Below are 18367 nucleotides of genomic sequence, written 5' to 3'. Positions count from 1 at the left end.
ACTTGCAGGATATATCCAATAAAATATAAATTGATGATTTCCTTGGCTAGCCTGTGAAATCATTTGATGGGATGAACATTGTTCTGGTTTGCAGTGTGGGACTCAATTTCAATTTGAAATGTATTTTCCAGGTGTTGTCCCCATTGTTGTTATCACCAGTAAAACCTGTGGAGACTTCATGGAGGTAGAGAAAACATTCAAACTTATGGGAGCGGAGACAATGATCACCATTGAGAATTACACAGAGGACAGCAATGTGAAAACTCTGGGAAGAACCACCGACATCCTGAGGATCATACAAAAGGCTCTGGAAAATGTCACATTCTGCCTGGGTCTACCAAGAGACCCGAAAAGAGACCAGAAAGAGAGGAAGAAATTTCTGCTCAACTACATCCACGAGGCAGAGCTCAAATGCGAAACAGAAAAATTAATGAAGGACGACACAAGCCAGGAGAAGACTAACTGGTTTTTTAAGAAATTTTGTGTACTTCAGTAACATTGTGATGATGAGTAGGGATCATTGGACTGGATCTCCAAAATTAGGATTTCCATTGAATCTGGCCAATTTTTGCTATGCATCACCAGTTGGTCCCACCAATCTATTCTTTTAGGAACATTATGGCAAATTTTTTATAGCCAAACTCCAGTCATTTTTTTTTTAATTTTGGTCATAATGAAGAAGAGTCACTTGCTACCAGGATTCACTGTCTTGCCTGTGACCCCTTTGGGGAGACTTCCTGTCCCTTCCAATAAATGGTGAGAAGTTGTCACTGAGACAGGAAGGCACAGACAACCATAAAAACCCAGCCAGAAGTTCTTCTTCACTCTACAAAAATAGTCCTGAATCTCGATGTAGAGAAATCTCGCCAACAGGACACAGATGGCAATAAAAACCCCAAAAAGCTCTAAACGTTGCCCACACCATCCAAAACAAAGATGGTTTTGGTCAGAGTTAAGGGTTTGAAATTCACCTTCGAGCTTTTTAAAGGAAATCTGTGTCAAAGAAATATCCGGTGGCTAATGCTGACCTCTTTCAGAAAATACTAACCCTCAGGGCTTTTTTTTCAGCAGGACCCACTGAATGAATGTAATACAAAGGGGTGCAAGAGGGTCTATTGATGCTGGCTGCAGGGAGAACTGTTGTTTCTGCTAGTGGTCAATTGTTGTTGGGGGATATTTTGTTTTTGGTGGTCCTTTGTTGCTGGGGGGGATCTATTCTAGCTGGCAGGGCGGCAGGGCTGCTGTTAGAAACCATACAGCCATCCTGACAGGTCCCCTTGGGAAAAAAACAGTTTACTAGGTTTCAGTGTCAGGGCAGGAGCAGAGGAACAGACAGGCAGGACTAACAATGTAACGCACTGGCTGACGACAACCACCACCCACAGACCGAAGTCCCTCAGGGCGCGGAGTCTAAGTCCCAGGCTGCCCTTCACCAGGGCCCCTGATGTTGGGGATGGACTTGACGCAGCCAGGAACCAGGTCGCGGCCCCCGAGACACCTCAGCTGCGGTAATGGCCGCCGCCAATGGCGTGTAGCTGGTGGAAGTAGTAGTAGTCAGACAGGCCGGGTCAACAACAACAGGACAAAACAGTACAGGACAGCAGACGAGAATCACAGGTCACGAGCCGGGTTCAGCAACAGAGAGTCAGATCAAAGGAGAATACAAAGAATAGTCGAGTCACAAGCCGAATCAGATACCAGGAGAGTCACGAGAGTCAGAACAGAGTAATAGCAACACAAAGACACAAGTGCAAAGAGCATGTGCGGACCACAGGCTTATATGTCATCAGCCACACCCCTCTGGGGTATGGACCTCAGAGACCTGAAGGCATAAAGGATTCCTACCATGCTCAGCAGAAATCCAAGATGGACGCCAGCACATGGAGTAACATAACCTCAGGGAAAAGGTAGGACCTTGACATTCAGTTATGAATGAACACAGTGAGTGATTGGTGCCAATCAATCATTGTGTTCACTCAGGAAAAGAAGGGGCTGGTAAATGTGATATATTTACCAGACCTTTCCCCCACTCTCCATCCTAAAGGATCCTATTGCGTGACTGCAGCTGCTGGAGAGGAGGGAAGCCAGCAGCACTGCAGGGGTGGGGGCATACAGGGGGGCCCAGGCAGCAGAGGGAAATGTATAGTGCACAGAGAGGGTGATGGGGGGGGGGCAATTACTGGAACCGATCCCCTGTATGGCTCCCTCTGCAAGGGGTGAAGGAGCGAGTTCCTGCACCTATTCTCTAAGTAAAAAAACCTTGCTAACCCTCAAAAAGTATGCAAAGCATGACTTCACTGGCTGCATGCTAATTTCAAGTCAAGAAAATCTAAGGTCACAGTATCATCATGACAGCCAGCACCTAGGATTTTAAGAAGGAGGTCATCCATGACAGCACCATGTTTTTTTTTATGACAGGTTAAAAGCAGATCCCAGTCTCAAACTAGGGACTAGGGGTTCTAGTCCCTCTCCACTCAAACAAAAAAAAAAGTGTTGCCTTTAGTTTTACCTTAATATCTTCTTCTGAAATAGTTTTTAAAAGTTTTAAACTGGTCTTTTATATCTTTAAAATTTTTCCTATCTATATGTATACAGTCACTATGGGGAGAGAGGGCACAGGAGATGCTGCCTGCTTCATGGCTCCACTTGTCTGATTGACACCTTGTAAAGAACCTTATGAAGGAAGGGAGGGAGGGGGAGGAGTCACTGAATTCTGGAGCTGAAACACTGGAGCCGTTAGCTCCCTCTGTTGGCTGGATAATACAAAATATTTACAAATGTTGCAATATATATTTAACTAAATGAGAACAATATAGAAATATATTTTGAACTAATTTTATTTTAATTATGACCATAATACATAAAGAGAGTATGAAACACAAGATATTAACCTCTCTCTGTTTATTTTTATCCAATCATCTAAACAGTTTGTAATTGCTTTTGTCTGTTTCAGAATGAAATAAAATCCATTTATACACTTACCTCAGACTCCTCTGTGACTATATGAGCAGTAAATGGTATTTATACACATGGGGCAGATTTGTAATTGGATTCTTGAATGTACATGTATCTCAGTGCAACCAATATAATGAATAATTAACAAAAAATCCTTCCAGGATGAATCTGTGTATCAGCGGTGTGATAGTAGTAATCACAACACATTGTGTTCAGTCCCACACAGTGCTCTAGAGTCCAATGTGCAATCCACCACCACCATGTACTCACCAGAGGACTACTTGTTAGGTAGCAGATGTAACAAGGGGTCTCTATTATCCACTCTCCGACAACTCGATGGTCCATTTATGTTCTGAAAGGAAATGCTCACCACACGGAGCCCGGAAAACGGTATATAGTGTAGTATTTCATTTTAAAAGTACAGTCAGGTCCATAAATATTGGGACATCGACACAATTCTACAATGTTTGGCTCTATACACCACCACAATGTTTTAAGAATGTTGCAAACAGTTGTTTTGGCCACGCCTAATGTTTTTGCTATCTCTCTGATGGGTTTGTTTTGTTTTTTCAGCCTAATGATGGCTTGCTTCACTGATAGTGACAGTTTTTTGGATCTCATCTTGAGAGTTGACAGCAACAGATTCCAAATGCAAATAGCACACTTGAAATGAACTCTGGACCTTTTATCTGCTCATTGTAATTGGGATAATGAGGGAATAACACACACCTGGCTTTGGAACAGCTGAGAAGCCAATTGTCCCATTACTTTTGGTCTCTTAACACATATGCAAACTGTTGTAATTCCTACACCGTTCACCTGATTTGGATCAAATTAAAGCTGACAGTCTGCAATTAAAGCACATCTTGTTCATTTCATTTCAAATCCATTGTGGTGGTGTATAGAGCCAAAAATGTTAGAATTGCGTCGATGTCCCAATATTTATGGACCTGACTGTATACATAAAAGTATTCCACATGGAGAACAATACAAGCATTAAGTATGCCACATACCAAGATGGCCACCGTTCTGAAGCACGGACCCGGTGGCGTGACGTCAGCACGTAGGCTCCACCCGATCTTCCCCAATGTGCTATTGTGTTCTGACAAGGGGCAGCCCCGGCCGCCAGAACACTCCAGTCAGCACTCTCAGTCATTGGTTGAGAGCATCAATTAGTAGCTGTTCACACGGGACAAATGTTGGCCAGTTTCTATTGAACCGACCAATGCCACCCAACATTTGGCCCGTGTGTACTAGGCTTAAGGATACCAGCTCTACAAATCCCAGGAACCCTGTGCTGAGACTTAGAATCCTCCTCTATTTTCTAATTGCCATTTACACCGCTACCCTGCCTACAGCCACCGCTCTACTCAGATGTTGCTCGGGTAATGTAAGCCTTTCTGAAAGTGCAACCTTTGAATTACCAGAGCCTTGCCAATGTGCCTCTAGCATTGTTGAGTACATCCACACCTGTGTTCTTGTGTATTGTGTTGCTGATACCAAATTTCTTGGAATTGTTAAGTCAACTGCCTTTCTGTTGCCACTTTACTTGATGCCTGTTTACCAACAATGTAACTAAATGATAATTGTGCCACTTCTTCCAGTCTCCATGTGCCATTCTTCTACATCTGGTACCGACCCATAGGCCCCTGCCAATAAATGACTCAAAAAGCATTAAAGTCAAAGACAGCCAGGCCAACTGGCATTTTCGTAAGGACATGAACGTGGGCAGTACCTATGTTTGTTGTATGACAGGATTCCTTTAGTTACCCAAACTGAACAATCTTGCAATGCTATTGTGGACTTTATGAAGAGTTACTCCTCAGATTTTTCAACGCAATATGCACCAACCACAGTGTCCATAGTCTGGAAAGTCCAACTGGAGGAAGCTAGAGAAGGAGTTTCCTAAAAGAAAAATATCTAATGCTGAGCACAAAGAAGAAATACAATCGCTGGCCACTTTATTAGGTCCACCTTGCTAGTACCAAGAAAATCTGCCCCACACATGACACCACCACCACCAGCCTGAACCGTTTATACAAGGCAGAATGGATCCCCCACACCATGACACCACCACCAGCCTGAACCATTGATACAAGGCAGGATATATCCCCACACCATGACACCACAAGCCTGAACCATTGATACAAGGCAGGATGGATCCCCCACACCATGACACCACCACCACCAACCTGAACCATTGATACAAGGCAGGATGGATCCACCACACCATGACACCACCACCACCAGCCTGAACCACTGATACAAGGCAGGATGGATCCCCACACCATGACACCACCACCACCAGCCTGAACCATTGATACAAGGCAGGATGGATCCCCCACACCATGACACCACCACCACCAGCCTGAACCACTGACAAAAGGCAGGATGGATCCCCCACACCATGACACCACCACCACCAACCTGAACCATTGATACAAGGCAGGATGGATCCCCACACCATGACACCACCACCACCAGCCTGAACCATTGATACAAGGCAGGATGGATCCCCCACACCATGACACCACCACCACCAGCCTGAACCACTGACACAAGGCAGGATGGATCCCCACACCATGACACCACCACCACCAGCCTGAACCGTTGATACAAGGCAGGATGGATCCATGCTTTCATGCTGTTTATGCCAAATTCTGATCCTACCATCTCCTCTGTCCTCTGACATCAACAAGGCATTTTCCTCTACACAACTGCTGCTCACTGGATATTTTCTCTTTTTCCAACCATTTTCTGTAAACCCTAGAGATGGTTGTGCATGAAAATCCCAGTAGATCAGCAGTTTTTGAAATACTCAGACCAGCCCATCTGGCACTAACAACCACGCCACATTCAAAGTCACCTAAATCCCCTTTCTTCCCCATTCTGATGCTCGGTTTGAACTTCAGCAAGCCGTCTTCACCACATCTAGATCCCTAAATGCATTGCATTGCTGCCAAGTGATTGTCTGATTAGCAATTTGTGTTACCAAGCAATTGAACAGGTGGACCTAATAAATTGGCCAATGAGTGTACGTTGCAACTTGCTAGTTCCTAAATGTGTTGGATACATTGGCTTTCTCTTTTCAAACTGTGACACAAGGCAAAGCGATCAGGGCAGAGGTCCTTCATCAAATCCCCATGGGTCTTTGAAGGGCTAAAACCCAAGGAGATTTCTCTGAGGTAGAGAAAAAAATCAGACTTATAGAAGTGAAGCCAGTGATCACCATTGAGAATTACACAAAGGGAAACAATGTGAAAACTATTGGAAGAACCACCGACATCCTGAGGATCATGCAAATGACCCTGGAAAACGTTACATATTGCTTGAGTCTACCAAGAGACCTAAAAAGAGACCGAACAGGGAGAAAGAAATTCCTGCTCAACGATGTTCATGTGGCCGTGCTTAAAAAGTAGAAAGTTAAAATAGAAGAGGACATCAGAAACCAGAAAACAGAAGAGAAGAGAGAACTCAGGTTTTTTAAAAAACATTGTGTTACTGTAACATTGTGATGAGTAGAGATCAGGGGATTGGTTCCCCCAAACTAAGATTCTAATTGAATCTGGCTAATCTGAGACAAGCACTATTCATCCTCTCTTTTGTAATCTACTTATAGGAACCTTTACCAGTTTATCTCCAACCTTCTACTTACAAGAATCTCACACTCCATCCCAGGGTTTGAGATCTCTTACACCCATTGTTACTTACACAATATGGAGAATTCTGCTATACCCCCCTGCACCAAAACTAAAATTCCACTTTGCCTTATTACTTAAATTCTACTCGTCCACCCATAACCTATAAACGGCGGACAGGAAGCAGTATCGATCACTGACATACCCCATACCAGCATTCTGATCACCACCATACCCCATACCAGCGTCCTGATCACCACCATACCCCATACCAGCATTCTGATCACCACAATACCCCATACCAGCATCCTGATCACCACCATACGCCATACCAGCGTCCTGATCACCACAATACCCCATACTAGCACCCTGATCACGACCATACCTCATACCAGCATCCTGATCACGACCATACCTCCTACCAGTGTCCTGATGACCACCATACCCCTTAACAGCCTACGGCAGTCCTGATCATCACCATACCCCATACCAGTGTCCTGATCACCACCATACTTCATACCAGTGTCCTGACCAGTTCTATACCCCATACCAGCATCCTGATCACCACCATACCTAATGGCAATGTCCTGATCACCACCATACCCAATACCAGCATCCTGATCACCAACATACTAGTGTCCTGATCACCACCATACCCCATACCAGTGTCCTGAACACCGCCATATCCCATATCAGTATTCTGATCACTGCCATACCCCATTCCAGTGTCCTGATCATCACCATACCCCATACCAGCGTCCTGATCACCACCATATACCAAACCAGCATTCTGATCACTGCCATACCCCATACAGTGCCCTGATTACTGCAATACCAGTGTTCTGATTACCCCATGTGCCTTACCACACACAGTGCACAAACTGTCTGCAGAACCAATAGCTAAAGACCTCCAAACTTGGTGTGGCCTACAGATTAGCACAACAACAGTGCGTAGAGAGCTTCATGGAATGGGTTGCAATGGCTGAGCAGCTGCATCCAAGCCTTACATTACCAACTGCAATGCAAAGCGTCAGATGCAGTGGTGTAAAGCACACCGCCACTGGACTCTAGAGCAGTGGAGGCGTGTTCTCTGGAGTAACCAATCGCGCTTCTCTGTCTGGCAATCCGATGGATGTGTCTGGGTTTGGCGGTTGCCTGAAGAACGTTACGTACCTGACTTCATTGTGCCAAGTGTAAAGTTTGGTGGAGGGGGGATTATGGTTGGGGGTTGTTCCAGTGAAGGGAACTCTTAAGGCATCAGCATACCAAGACATTTTGGACAATTTCATGCTCCCAACTTTATGAGAAGAGTTTGGGGATGGCCCCTTCCTGTTCCAACATGACTGCGCACCAGTGCACAAAGCAAGGTCCATAAAGACATGGAGGAGCGAGTTTGGGGTGGAGGAACTTGACTGTCCTGCACAGAGTCCTGACCTCAACCCCATAGAACACCTTTAGGATGAATTAGAGCGGAGGCTGCGAGCCAGGCCTCCTCCCCCAACATCAGTGCCTGACCTGACAAATGTGCTTCTGGAAGAATGGTCCAACCTTCCCATAGACACCCTCCTAAACCTTGTGGATGGCCTTCCCAGAAGAGTTGAAGCTGTTATAGCTGCAAAGGGTGGACCAACTCAATATTGAACCCTACGGACTAAGACTGGGATGCCATTAAAGTTCATGTGCGTGGAAAGGCCAGTGGCCCAATACCTTTGGCAATATAGTGTATGTTGGTATGTTATGACAGTGTCATACGGTCTTTACCTTATGACTTGCAATAGATAATTTATGGAACCGCTTTATGTTATATGAATAGTTTGAACATACAAATGGTTCCAAAATTCATCTGTATAACTTGCTATAGAGATCCCTTTAATGAGAGATTTGTAAAAAATGGCCTGGTCAGGATGGGGGGAAATCCTCTGGAGGGTGAGGGGTTAAACATGTGCTGCATCATCATTACACGGATACAACAACTTTTTTGCATTTATTTTGTTCATTACTATTTTAGAAGGTATAAAGCAGTATATTGAATAAAGCAGCACATTTATGAAGCAACAAGCATTGCAAAAGCGCCTCAAAAGCTTTTGCAGCAAATATTTGGAAATGTGGACTCATTGAAGTTCGGCTTTCCATTTTTAATGATTCATTTTACAAAATAATTTTCATAATTTACAATAAAAATCATCAAATACAAATCTATCATGAGAAGGAAAGTTAACACGTTCCCTCCGCTGGTAATCCAAAGCAAATGTCAGTTTGAAAAACTAAAACATTAACAGATTTTGTCAATAAACTTTATTAGGATATTTGTCCTTCCGTTACAAAGGTTGTTGGAGGGAACCTACAAGTAGAATGTTTCCTTTTTTTTTCTATGGCATCTCCTGTGATCTGCCCATTGGTGGTGAAATCAGAGAGCTGCCAGGGAGCATGGAGAACGCAGGACTGTCTGAATGATCATCTCCGATAACTAGAAAAAGAAAAAAACACAACAGGAAGTCATGGTTCCTCCATGAGAAGGACTTTCACACAAAGTAATAAAGGGAACCTGTACTGAGACAAGAATGTAGGCTGCCAGGGCTGATCTCCTGAAAATGCTACTTGCCTGGCTGTTCATGGCCTTATTATTTTCAGAGTTACTGTCCCAAAATAAGCCTGCAGCATGCAAAGTCTATGAGAAGCCATTACTCCTGAACTGCAGGCGTGTTCGGGGTCAGAGACTCTATGGCGGGGGGGGGGGGGTGTTTGGGGAGTTTGTGCTAGAAAAGGTGATATGTGCTCAGATGGCAATTTTGTTTTTTGTTCTTTTTTTAGGGGGAGTGGAATTTGTGCTAGGATAGGGGATTTGGAGTAGGGGGAGAGGATTTGTGCTCGGAGAGGATTTTTTAAAAAACTAATTTTTTGGGAGGGGGGATTTATGCTAGTTATGATGTTTGGGGGTATTTGTGCTACGAGGATAATTTTTTCCTTTGGGGGGGAAAATTTGTGCTAGCGGGGATGAATGGGGGGTATTTGTGCTAAGAGGGGAATTTTTTTTAGTGGGAGGGGGACTTGTGCTAGGATTGGGAATTTGGAGTAGGGGGAGAAGATTTGTGCTTGAAAGGGATTTTTTTTTCTTTCGGGGGGGAGAGGGATTTATGCTAGTAGGGGTGATGGGGGGTGTTTGTGCTATGAGGAAACATTTTTTTTGGAGGGGGATTTGTGCTAGGATGGAGGATTTGAAGTGGGGGGAGAGGATTTGTGCTCAGAGGGGAAATTTTGGAGGGATTTATGCTGAAGAGAGAAGATTCAAGCTGGAGGAATGGGGGGGGGGCAAATATTTGTGCTGGGAGGCGGGATTTCAACAGATGAGCGGATTTGTACGTGGAGGAGGAATTTATGCTTAGGAGATAAGCATGCACATAATGCTCATACATCTTGGGGGGTACAATGTGGCATGTTCACCTTAGGCTCTAGTTGCCCTTGTCCCAGTAATGCCTGATATACTGCAATATGGTGAGTTCCAAAGCCTGCTTGGTGCTCTGGGGCATTTCCTGACCAAAAGGTTCCTGGTGGTCCCTGCCATTGCTTCAAGATCCTGTTTTTCATACTCTGACTCCTGCTATGGTTACCTCCCCAGCGAATCCCTCTGTCTGCTACCTGCCCCTGCCTGTGATATGACCCTATATACCTGCGCTGCAGCATGCTGGAATACATGCTGCATTTTATAGCAGCACTCCGGGCCAAATTGCACTGCAGTGGCGGGCAGCGCAGCGGATCACTAGGGTTGCCACCTCATCCCTTTATAACTGATCACATATGAATTATACAGGTTCTAGGACTAATTGAATGCAGAGAAGGCACTAAGTGAGTTTAATTACCACCTTAATCAGCCACAGAACCTGTGTCATTAATTTGTGTTCAGTTTTAAAGGGTGGCAGCCCTACGCATTACGTTGCCGACATTGCAGTAAATAAAGTTTACATTTTGTACACTTTAAATAAAGCTTGTACAAAAAAAAAAGGGGGGGGAGCAATATAATATGCCATACCACGCACCACACTGCCCTCTAGCACAGCTGGCAATGCAGAGCGGCCTGAGAGGTGATTTCATGGAAATCAAGTGTGAAGTCACCCAAATGTTGTAACTATTTGATGACCAACTGACCTGATCCTTGTCTGTTCACAAATGTCTCCTATCAGCTGTTGCCAAATTGGGTAAACCAGGACAACAACCTCTTCATTTTTATATTGGATTTATAGGAAACTTATGAAGCATAACACAACATTGTTGACTTACGTTGGTGGTTTCACGCATCTCCCAACCTTTCCAGAAGGTGCACAGTACCAAACCATAACCCATCATCTTCAAGACGGATTGATTCTAAACGAAAATGAATTAAATACAGTTATAAAGGGGAATCATATCATGGTTTTATACAAATAGGAACAGGCATGATGGATTAGGAGTTTGCTTACCAAACGGGATTGGGGTCTATGTTTATGAGGGCGGCTTAAACTGGCTATAAGCCAAAGGGCAGGAAGGGCAGCCTATAGAAACCAAAAGACAGAAGAACAACAGTGTGTAACACAAATCATACTACATAATAAAACATGTATAACGACTGAGATCAAAGTCCAATAAAACTTATTAGTTTATTTATTTATTTTTGCAAATTGGTAATTAATCAATTAATGTGAACAACCCGGCTACATCCCAACTCTTCAACCTAACCTCATCTTTTGCCTTAGCACAATGGACACCGTCCTCCACTCAGTCTGATGGGAATACATTAGACCTTGTTTTCTCCCATCTTTGCACTCCCTACAACCTCACAAACACCCCCTTTCCTCTCTCTGATCACAATCTCATCACCTTCACAGTGTCCTCATCTTCAAACACCTCTCCCTCCAAGCAGCAAACAATTACCCACAGAAACCTTCACAACCTGAACCCGGCTCCTTTCCACTCTGCAACTGACCAACTCTATGACAGAATCTCTCCCCTGCCTTGCCCTGACCTGGCCACTGCTGTCTACAACAGTTCACTTTCATCCACATTAGACTCACTTGCTCCTCTAACAACACGAAGAATCAGGCCCCGACCATTACAACCTTGGCAGACTGAGGACACCAGAAATCTTAAATGACATAGTCGTGCGCTGGGGCGATTGTGGTGTAGAACCAAATCTCACCAAGCTTTCACTAGATATAAATCTGCTTTCTTAACATACAATTCCTCCCTTTATGCTGCCAAACAAGCCTACTTTGTCACTCTTATCAATAGCTTGTCATCCAGTCCTCGTAGTCTCTTCTCTACTTTTAACTCTCTACTTTCTCCACCTCCACCCACTACCTCACTCACTGCTTGCAAATCATTTCAAAAACAAGATTGATGCAATTTGTAGGGACATCACCACTGCACAGACATCCATTCCACTTAGCATACCTTATACTAAACCTCCCTCAACACTTTCCTCTTTTGACCTCGCTACTACTGAAGAGGTCACTAAAGTTTTCTCAGAAGCCCATCTCACTACCTGCCCCCTGGATCCTGTCCCCTCACAACTACTAAGGTCATCCTCTTCTTCCATCCTATGCTCCCTCACTAACATCTTCAATCTCTCCCTCTCTAATGGTGCCTTCCCCACCCCTCTAAAGCATGCACACATCACTCCCATACTTAAAAAGCTCTCCCTGGACCCCACTGACTCGAACAACTTAAGACCCATCTCCCTGCTGCCATTTACCTCTAAACTCTTAGAACGCTTAGTCTACAATCGCCTGAGCTCCTACCTCACTGACAACAACCTTCTTGGCCCTTTACAGTCCGGCTTCCGCCCCCTACACTCCACCGAAACTGCCCTACTAAACCTCACTAATGATCTATTAACTGCTAAAACTAATGGCCACTACTATGTACTCTTACTGCTTGACCTCTCTGTGGCTTTTGATACTGTTGACCATCCCCTTCTCCAAAAAACTCCACTCTCTTGGCCTCCGAGACTCTGCTCTCTCCTAGTTCTCCTCCTACCTATCTCAGTGCTCCTTTAGCATTACCTATAACTCTGGCTCCTCCTCTCCTTTCCCTCTTTCTGTAGGGGTCCCTCAAGGTTCTGTCCTTGGACCCCTACTCTTCTCCATCTACACCTCTTCCCTTGGTAACTTGATAAACTCCCATGGCTTTAAGTACCATCTCTATGCTGATGACACACAAATCTATCTTTCTACCCCTCACCTCACCCCTTCAGTCTCCTCTTGCATTACTAACCTACTAAGCGACATATCGGCATGGATGTCACTCCACTTCCTCAAACTCAATCTTTCCAAAACTGAGCTGTTAGTATTCCCTCCAGCCTGTGCCCCCTCCCCTGACTTCTCCATCAAGATCAATAATACAACCATCAGTCCCTCCCCTCATGCCAGGGTACTAGGTGTAATCCTAGACTCCCATCTGTCCTTTCAGCCCCAAATCCAATCACTGTCCAAATCTTGTAGACTTCACCTCCGCAACATCTCCAAGATACAGCCGTTCCTAACCTCGGAAACCACTAAGCAACTTATTCCCTCCCTGGTTATCTCTCTCCTTGACTATTGTAACTCCCTCCTCATTGGCCTACCTCATCGCAGGCTATCCCCTCTTTAGCATATTATGAATGCTGCTGCCCAACTCATCCACCTTACTAACAAGGTGGCCACGCCTCTTTGACAATCCCTCCACTGGCTTCCCATTGCCCAACGGATAAAATTCAAAACATTAACAATAACATATAAAACCATTTATAACTCCGCCCCAAATTACATCACCGACCTTGTCTCCAAATATTACCCAAACCGTACTCTCTGCTCCTCGCACGACCTCCTGCTCTCTAGCTCCCTTGTCTCCTCTTCCCTTGCTCGTCTCCAGGACTTCTCCAGAGCATCCCCCATCCTCTGGAACTTTCTACCTCAATTTATCAGACTATTGCCTACTCTGCTCACTTTTAGGCGATCTCTGAAAACCTATCTCTTCAGGGAAGCCTGTCTTGCCCTCAACTAATAATGGAATCTTCTACTCCTCCTACCAGTTCATCCCCCACAGTTACTACCTTTTGTACCACTACCCCCTCCCTCCTAGATTGTAAACAGGGAAAGGAATTTTTTTTTCCAATGGCAAAGCATAGTCAGACAGGAAATATTCAAATTTAACTTACATTAGTAGCACTGGGTCTGTAGTAAGCATTGTAAAAGCTGACCAGGGTCACAGTCCAGGACAACATGGAATCGATTCGGGGATGCTAGTATAGAGTTACATTTGTATCAGTATTTTGATTGAACCACACCAGACACAAATACAGGATTACAAAGTTTAACTTTCAAGTTGACCAAACATTAGGAACAATCTAAGGATGAAAGGATGGATATATCTTAGGCCTGTCGTACTAAACTCATTCTCGATCCAGCACCAGGTCTATTTCAAATTGTGTTTGTCAGAACTTCTGGGCTACACCCAGAGTGCTAGCTCCACAGCCCTTCAGCTCTCAGGTGTCATCTTTAAGGGTTATGTGATGCATTGCTCCACATTCAAGCAACAGTTGCTACTTGCACATTGAGCCCCCCTGTGCCTCCATCATTCCCTTTGTTTCCATTGACTGTGCTTTTGGAGACCCCTGTACTCCAGTTACCCAAGTGTCTTCAGTGCCTCTAGCACTCTGGTAATCCCAGTGTGTCCAGTGACCCCAATGCTCATCTGTCTTCAGCACTCCTGTGTTTCCAGGTACCCAAGTGGTGACTCAAGTGTCTCTGGTGATCCCAGTGCTCTTGTGCCTTCAGGGACCCCTGCATTCCTGTGCTTCCAGAGAGCCCTAAACTCCAGTGACCCAAGTGTCTCCAGTGTCCCTACCACTCTGGTGACCTCAGTATGTTCAGTGACCTCAACACACCTGTGCCTTTAGAGACCCTTGCACTCCTGGACTTTCAGAGACCCCCTTCATTCCAGTTACCGAAGTGTCTCCAGTTCCCCTAGCACTCTTGTGACTTCAACTTTTCCTGTGACCCCTTCACTCCATTTACCCAAGTATCTCCAGTGCCCCAAGTACTTTGGTGACTCAAGTGTCTCCATTCATCCCAGTTCTCCTGTGCTTCCAGAGACCTCTGCACTGCAGTGATCCAAGTGTCTCCAGTGCCCCTACCACTCTAGTGACCTCAGTATCTTTAGTGACCATAAAGCACCTGTGCCTTCAGGGACCCTTGTACTCCTGGACTTTCAGCAACCCCCTGAATTCCAGTTACCAAAATGTCTCCAGTTTGCCTAGCATTCTTGTGACCTCAGCTTCTCCTGTGACCTCTGCACTCAAGTTACCCAAATATCTCCAGTGCCCCAAGTTCTTTGGTGACTCAAGTGTCTCCATTCATCCCAGTGCTCTGGTGCCTCCACTCCAATGACCTAAGTGTCTCCAGCATTCTTGGTTCTGCAGTTACCTCTGTGTCTCCTGTGACCCCTGTTTGATCCCAGTGCTCCTGCCTCTCCAGGGACCTCTGCGTCTTCTGAGACCACTGGGTCCCCAAAGAACCTTGTATTATGGAGGCAGAAATCACTCCTCCATCTTTTACAAAGTCATTATATGAAGAAACTATAATCAAAAATTGAAAAAGAAACTTGAAAGGAACAGAGGGCAGAGGTAAACACTGTCATTGTGTAACTTGATCATTCCAAGGACAGTTCAATGTGGGAAGTTGCCTTTTACTATCTACCATTTATCATTGTGCTAATAAAATGTCCATGGCTTTTGCAAGGCTAAAGGTAAGTTATTCACTTTCATAGCATTAAGGTATTCAATAATTTATAAAGCTAAATTAAGAAGAACTCTGGTGATATTTTTACTTTTTATGTTTCAATATTTTTATTGAAAGATTTTAGTACAAAACAAGGTAGGATAATACGGTTCACGGTCAAGTACAGCAATACATTTTGTGTGAAATACATTCCTCTACATTTGGCTGGGGACATTATAAACGTAAGTCGCATTGACCTGAGAGGTATGCTCGGTTTGGTGTGAAACGTATATGGGTGTATATGTTATATAAAGGGGGTAAGGAACAGGGATGGAAGGGTAAGGTGGGGAGGGGGAGGAAAAAGAGGGGGGAGGGTGCTGAGAGCACCAGTCAAGGGTAAAGGTTCTTAGCATTATATACTTAAAATATCAGCCTTTTATGGAACAGTTTGGGTTCTGTAGCCATCGAGACCAGTGGTATTTGAACATGTGGTAGGAGGAATTGTTGAGGGCTGATCTTCTTTCCATATCACATTGGAAATTAAGATCTGTTATAAGTGAAGAGAGAGAGGGAATTTTGGAAGAGTTCCATAATTTAGTAAGGCTGGTCTTAGCAGCTGCTAATGTGTGGACAATAAAAGTGCGAGAGTCTCTAGGGAATTTGTGAATTCCAATGTGGAGGAGTGCTAGAGCAGAGTTTGGTGTTACTGGGGTTTCAGTTATTGTTGAGATCAATTGGAAAACGCTGTTCCAATAAGATCTGAGAGATTTACATGTCCAAAGTATATGGAGAGTTGATCCTATTTCTCCGCATTGTCTCCAGCAAGCGGATGAGTGTTGAGGGTATTATATAGAGAGTTTAACGGGTGTTAAGTACCATTGGTGTAATATTTTTATGTATGATTCCCGGTGGGAGCTGCATCGAGGTGCTTTATGGGTGATGTTAAAGGTTTTTTCCCATGTGTGTGGTAGTATTGATTGTGAGAGAAGTTTCTCCCAGTTGGATAGAGAGGTAGTTTGTAGGGTAAATTGTGAGTTGGTTATGTATGTGTAGAAAGTTGAAATCCCTTTTCCCGGGTATGTATTTTTACTTTTTCAGTAGTAAACATCTACTGCTTTAATTTAAAATACTGTATGTACTCCGTGTAAACACACTATAGTGTCATGTTAACATTACTATTTCCATTTTTGACACGTGACACTTGTTTCTTAAAGTAGAATTATGCCCTCCTATTAAATATTTTGTGCTGCAGCACTTCATGATATGTCTTTCTGTCCAGCTTTCTCTTAGCCCCTTGATCCTGTGTTGAAGTTCACCTAATGCAGCTTTCTGTGGTGGGGTGGCAACAATGCTGCACTGCTCCTGAATTCATAGTGTGGTTTCTACTCTTATAAAGGCTGTTCCTGCTTGTACTATATAGGGAGAAGAAGGTTGCAGGGGTGTGACTATCAGCATTGTTCTGCTTTTTTACAAACCTGTAGCTTGACAAGCAGCACCTGGCCATACCTAGTCATGCCCACTTCTTTCTGGATTGACAGCACTGTCACTGTTGCTGAAACCCTCCCACTGTGAGCTGCAGTGTCTGGTAGGGAGAGCTTGTGAGACAAAAATGAAGGAGGATTTGGCTCAGTCAGGGACAGTGCAGGAAGTCTTTTCACTTTTTAAGGCTTGTGCATCACATAGTACCTGGGTAGGGGCTCAATTAAACTGTCATGAAGGAGCATAGCTGTAGTTTAAAAAAAAAAAAACAGTCTTTGCATACTTACAAACCATAAGGGTTGCGATGACTTCCTGAAGTAAGCCCTGGCAGCCGCAACTATCCAAGAGTTGGCATGAAAGTACTGTGTGTGAAAAAAAATATTAACAATTTACAGGTGACCTAATCATCTGTGCACGGGGGCTACAAAGGAGAGAGACCTATCAAGACCACCATAAGAGGTGATAGAAGATCCTGGGAATGTGGGATGGCAGGGGGAAAAACTGGCTAAAGACTATGCAAAACGTCTAGGTGTTCAGGGGTCATTAAAACAAGATATAGACATTGATGAGGGAAAACTGGCACAGACATGGCAGTAGGGAAAAGATAAGAAGGTAGATGGTGGGGAACACACAGGAGGAGCTTCAGATTCAATATACATTCTCAGTAGGCTGATGACTCCTGCACAGATTTGGTGCAAAATGTATAAATTGGTGCCATCTGGCAAGAAGATGCTCAAGATGAGAAGGTCCAGACTCTTCATCAACCCTTCAAAGTCTGGTACACACCTCCAGTGGGCTGAAAGAAGAAAAACTGAGGAGCTTGTGAGGAGCTCGCTGCACTAGTTAAGCTGTGTTAGTACAGCAATCTCCCTGCTGAGCTATTGTGTTCTGACAGGGGACCGCCATTGGCTGTGAGCACTGATCAGATGCTAATATTCCAGCATGCCCATTCGACAAAAGCAATCAACAAAGATTGGCTGGTTCATCAGAAACTGGTCGACATTTGGCCTGTGTGTACATCAGCCTGTCTGATAGAAGCTGTTCAGCCAGCTTCTGTCAGACAAGAGCATAGCTGTAGTTTAACTGCTTCCCCGCCACCGTAGGGTGTGCAAAATCACTGCTTCCCCGCCAGCTCCCGGTGATTCACGTGCATCTCCGAAGGGGAGGAGGATTGGTTTGTTTACTAATAGTCCTTCTCCCTGTCAGCTCGGGCACACTGCACAGCACAGCCATCCAGAGCAGTGTGATTACAGTGAAGCACACAGACCCCGCCCCCTAGTAAAACACTCCCAGCACACAGTTAACCCTTTGATCGCCACTTATGTTAACTTCCTGCCCAGTGCCATTAGTACAGTGTCAGTGCTTATTTTTAGCACTGATCACTGTATTGGTGTCACTAGGGATGTCAGTGACACCAAGTCAGTTCCCCCAGTGTCAGAGTGTCCGCGTCAGTCCCACAGTCCCACTGTAAGTCGCTGATCGCCGCCATTACTAGTAGAAAAAATCAATTCCAGTATCTATACCGCCATTTGTAAATGCTATAACTTTCACGTAAACCAATTCATT

The 18367-nt window shown here is 44.6% G+C and overlaps 2 protein-coding genes across 3 annotated transcripts in view; one reads left to right on the top strand and one right to left on the bottom strand.

The window, feature by feature from the left end:
* LOC149451953 (uncharacterized) overlaps nt 1-2981 on the top strand; it is a 13471-nt gene extending 10490 nt beyond the window's left edge. Inside the window, exon 4 of the mRNA XM_089689910.1 lies at nt 132-2981. Coding sequence (XP_089546036.1) covers nt 132-496 — 365 coding nt within the window. The 3' untranslated portion in view covers nt 497-2981. The remainder of the gene's footprint in view (nt 1-131) is intronic.
* Nucleotides 2982-8707: 5726 nt separating this feature from the next.
* The window catches only part of LOC149451952 (uncharacterized), a 38868-nt gene continuing 29208 nt past the window's right edge, over nt 8708-18367 (bottom strand). For both annotated transcript variants that reach the window (XM_089689908.1, XM_089689909.1), the window contains exons 6-10: nt 17089-17163; nt 13762-13845; nt 11048-11119; nt 10869-10952; nt 8708-9060 (exon numbers count right to left, since the gene is read on the bottom strand). In XM_089689908.1, coding sequence (XP_089546034.1) covers nt 9001-9060; nt 10869-10952; nt 11048-11119; nt 13762-13845; nt 17089-17163 — 375 coding nt within the window. In that variant the 3' untranslated portion in view covers nt 8708-9000. The remainder of the gene's footprint in view (nt 9061-10868; nt 10953-11047; nt 11120-13761; nt 13846-17088; nt 17164-18367) is intronic.

The sequence above is a fragment of the Staurois parvus genome, unplaced genomic scaffold (assembly GCF_062004578.1).
Source record: "Staurois parvus isolate SC_StPar_1 unplaced genomic scaffold, SC_StPar_1.0 ptg000503l, whole genome shotgun sequence".
In the NCBI taxonomy this organism is placed as follows: domain Eukaryota; kingdom Metazoa; phylum Chordata; class Amphibia; order Anura; family Ranidae; genus Staurois; species Staurois parvus.
This window is presented reverse-complemented; position numbering and strand designations above follow the sequence as displayed.